At 45.0% G+C, this 1,791-nt stretch overlaps 1 protein-coding gene across 1 annotated transcript in view; it reads left to right on the top strand.

The window, feature by feature from the left end:
- Positions 1-380: 380 nt before the first annotated feature.
- The window catches only part of LOC125030692 (DNA damage-inducible transcript 4-like protein), a 2,795-nt gene continuing 1,384 nt past the window's right edge, over positions 381-1,791 (top strand). Inside the window, exons 1-3 of the mRNA XM_047620893.1 lie at positions 381-600; positions 1,299-1,479; positions 1,590-1,748. Of these exons, the coding sequence (XP_047476849.1) occupies positions 525-600; positions 1,299-1,479; positions 1,590-1,748 (416 nt within the window). The 5' untranslated portion in view covers positions 381-524. The remainder of the gene's footprint in view (positions 601-1,298; positions 1,480-1,589; positions 1,749-1,791) is intronic.

Here is a 1,791-nt window from a genome sequence, read left to right as displayed (position 1 = left end):
TCCACCTTCGAGAAATTTCACAAACTCCCAACTCGTGGCCTGCGCATGCGCCATAGAGCCAATCCTTGTCAATAAGGAAGATAGGATGATAAAACGGAGGTTTTCTCTATGTTAGATTCTGTTTCTTTGCGTTTCGTTGTAAAGAAGTTCCATTAACACAATAAAAAGAGGATATATTTATTTTTCATGTTGGTTCTAGTTTGGATAACTATACCATCATTACAAACCTACATAAGATTCAAGTCATACACTTCTGTATGTATTTCGAAAATACTAATGATAGTGTCGTGGAAAGAAGGACACCGGCACAGTCGAGCGATATCCAAAGACAAATCTTCCCCCACTGCGGCCGCGAGCCGTTGCATCAAAGAGTGGACTCGCTCACCCTCAGAGCCAGTCATCGCTCAGAGACGAAGGGAGAAGCATACAGCTCAGAGCTCGGAAGGCCCAAAGAGACTAGAGATTTTTGCTTCTCGCCGTGCAATTGTTAAGTGTGACTGTAAGAGACTGTAAAGTGAGGAGAAATGGCTCATCTCAAGGTGCTGCCACCATCTTCATCACCCCTCAGTGATCTCCTTGGACCTTTACCCACAGAAGAAGGTAATTATTATCGATTTCGCAACTTGCAGTTCTGTTGCTAGGCTCAGTCAGCTGACCCGGCAATTGAGTCGCGAGTCGCTTTACTGGGTCTCGCAACGCTCTAGATGTTCTGTGATACCACTTTAAGTTTACATACAGTGTTCTCATATGTTTTAAATGTTAAACTGAAGTAGCAAGTAAGTTTTAGTCTGTGATGGTTTTTCTCTTTGTGTTGCTGTATAACAGGTAAGGGAATTTATCTTAGGCTAAAGGTAGGTACATGAAATTGGGATCTTGGAATTTATTCCTGAATCGAAGCAATATAACCGATGTTGAAAGTGCTTTGCCGGCCGGCCTGGAATGAGTTACGGGCCCGGAGAAAGTTGGTAGTGCACCCAACGCTGTTGCTAAGGCCGTTGCTTCACACACAATCTCGAGTGTATTAACGTAAAATGCCCTATGAATGTGCAATGCCACTTTTGCATGAAGGATTAATTATTAAAGCAAGATAACCGCACTCGTAAAGTGCCCGATATGTGATGCTCAGTAAATGGGGTAGATAGAGATCACTATTGTGGTCACAGTAGGTAACGATTCCTTTTCATATCGGGTGGTATTAGCAAATGAAGTAGAGGGAAATTACTCTGTGCTTTCTTTATATAGCAAACCAAGCACAAATGCTTTGGTAGAATCTCTAACAATCGCATCTATTTTTGCAGACGTCCAGATGCCCACGTTAGAAGACCCAACAGAAGCCCTAACGCGGGCGGTGCTCCGTGGGCGAGTGGAGGAAGAAGTGAGAGCAGCTAGTCAAAATAACATGGTCTTGCCGCCCACGCTGCTGGACCAGGTCGCTGATCACGTCCTCTACCTTGCCAAGGATGAACCCTGTGGTCTGAGGTAAGCATCAGTACTTCTGTGAGGGAGAATGGTACATAGACGTGGAACAGTTATTCAGATAATTAGCATTGGAGATGAGCATTACTAATTCGTAATCGTTTTTCTTTCAGAGGGTGTGTGCTAACTGTTCTCTGGGCTGATGTCGAGGAGGAGGAGCAGCAACTCGCTCAGGTCAAAGCTGACGCCCATACGCCCACCACCCACCACCTCGTCCTCACTCTACGCCCGGACCCCGCCTCATGGTACACCAAGATGGCTAGAATATTTAGGTAGGTTGTCTACAGGGTTCTGTTGAGCTTTGATCATTTATGA

Source organism: Penaeus chinensis, chromosome 2 (assembly GCF_019202785.1).
Source record: "Penaeus chinensis breed Huanghai No. 1 chromosome 2, ASM1920278v2, whole genome shotgun sequence".
Classification (NCBI taxonomy): domain Eukaryota; kingdom Metazoa; phylum Arthropoda; class Malacostraca; order Decapoda; family Penaeidae; genus Penaeus; species Penaeus chinensis.
This window is presented reverse-complemented; position numbering and strand designations above follow the sequence as displayed.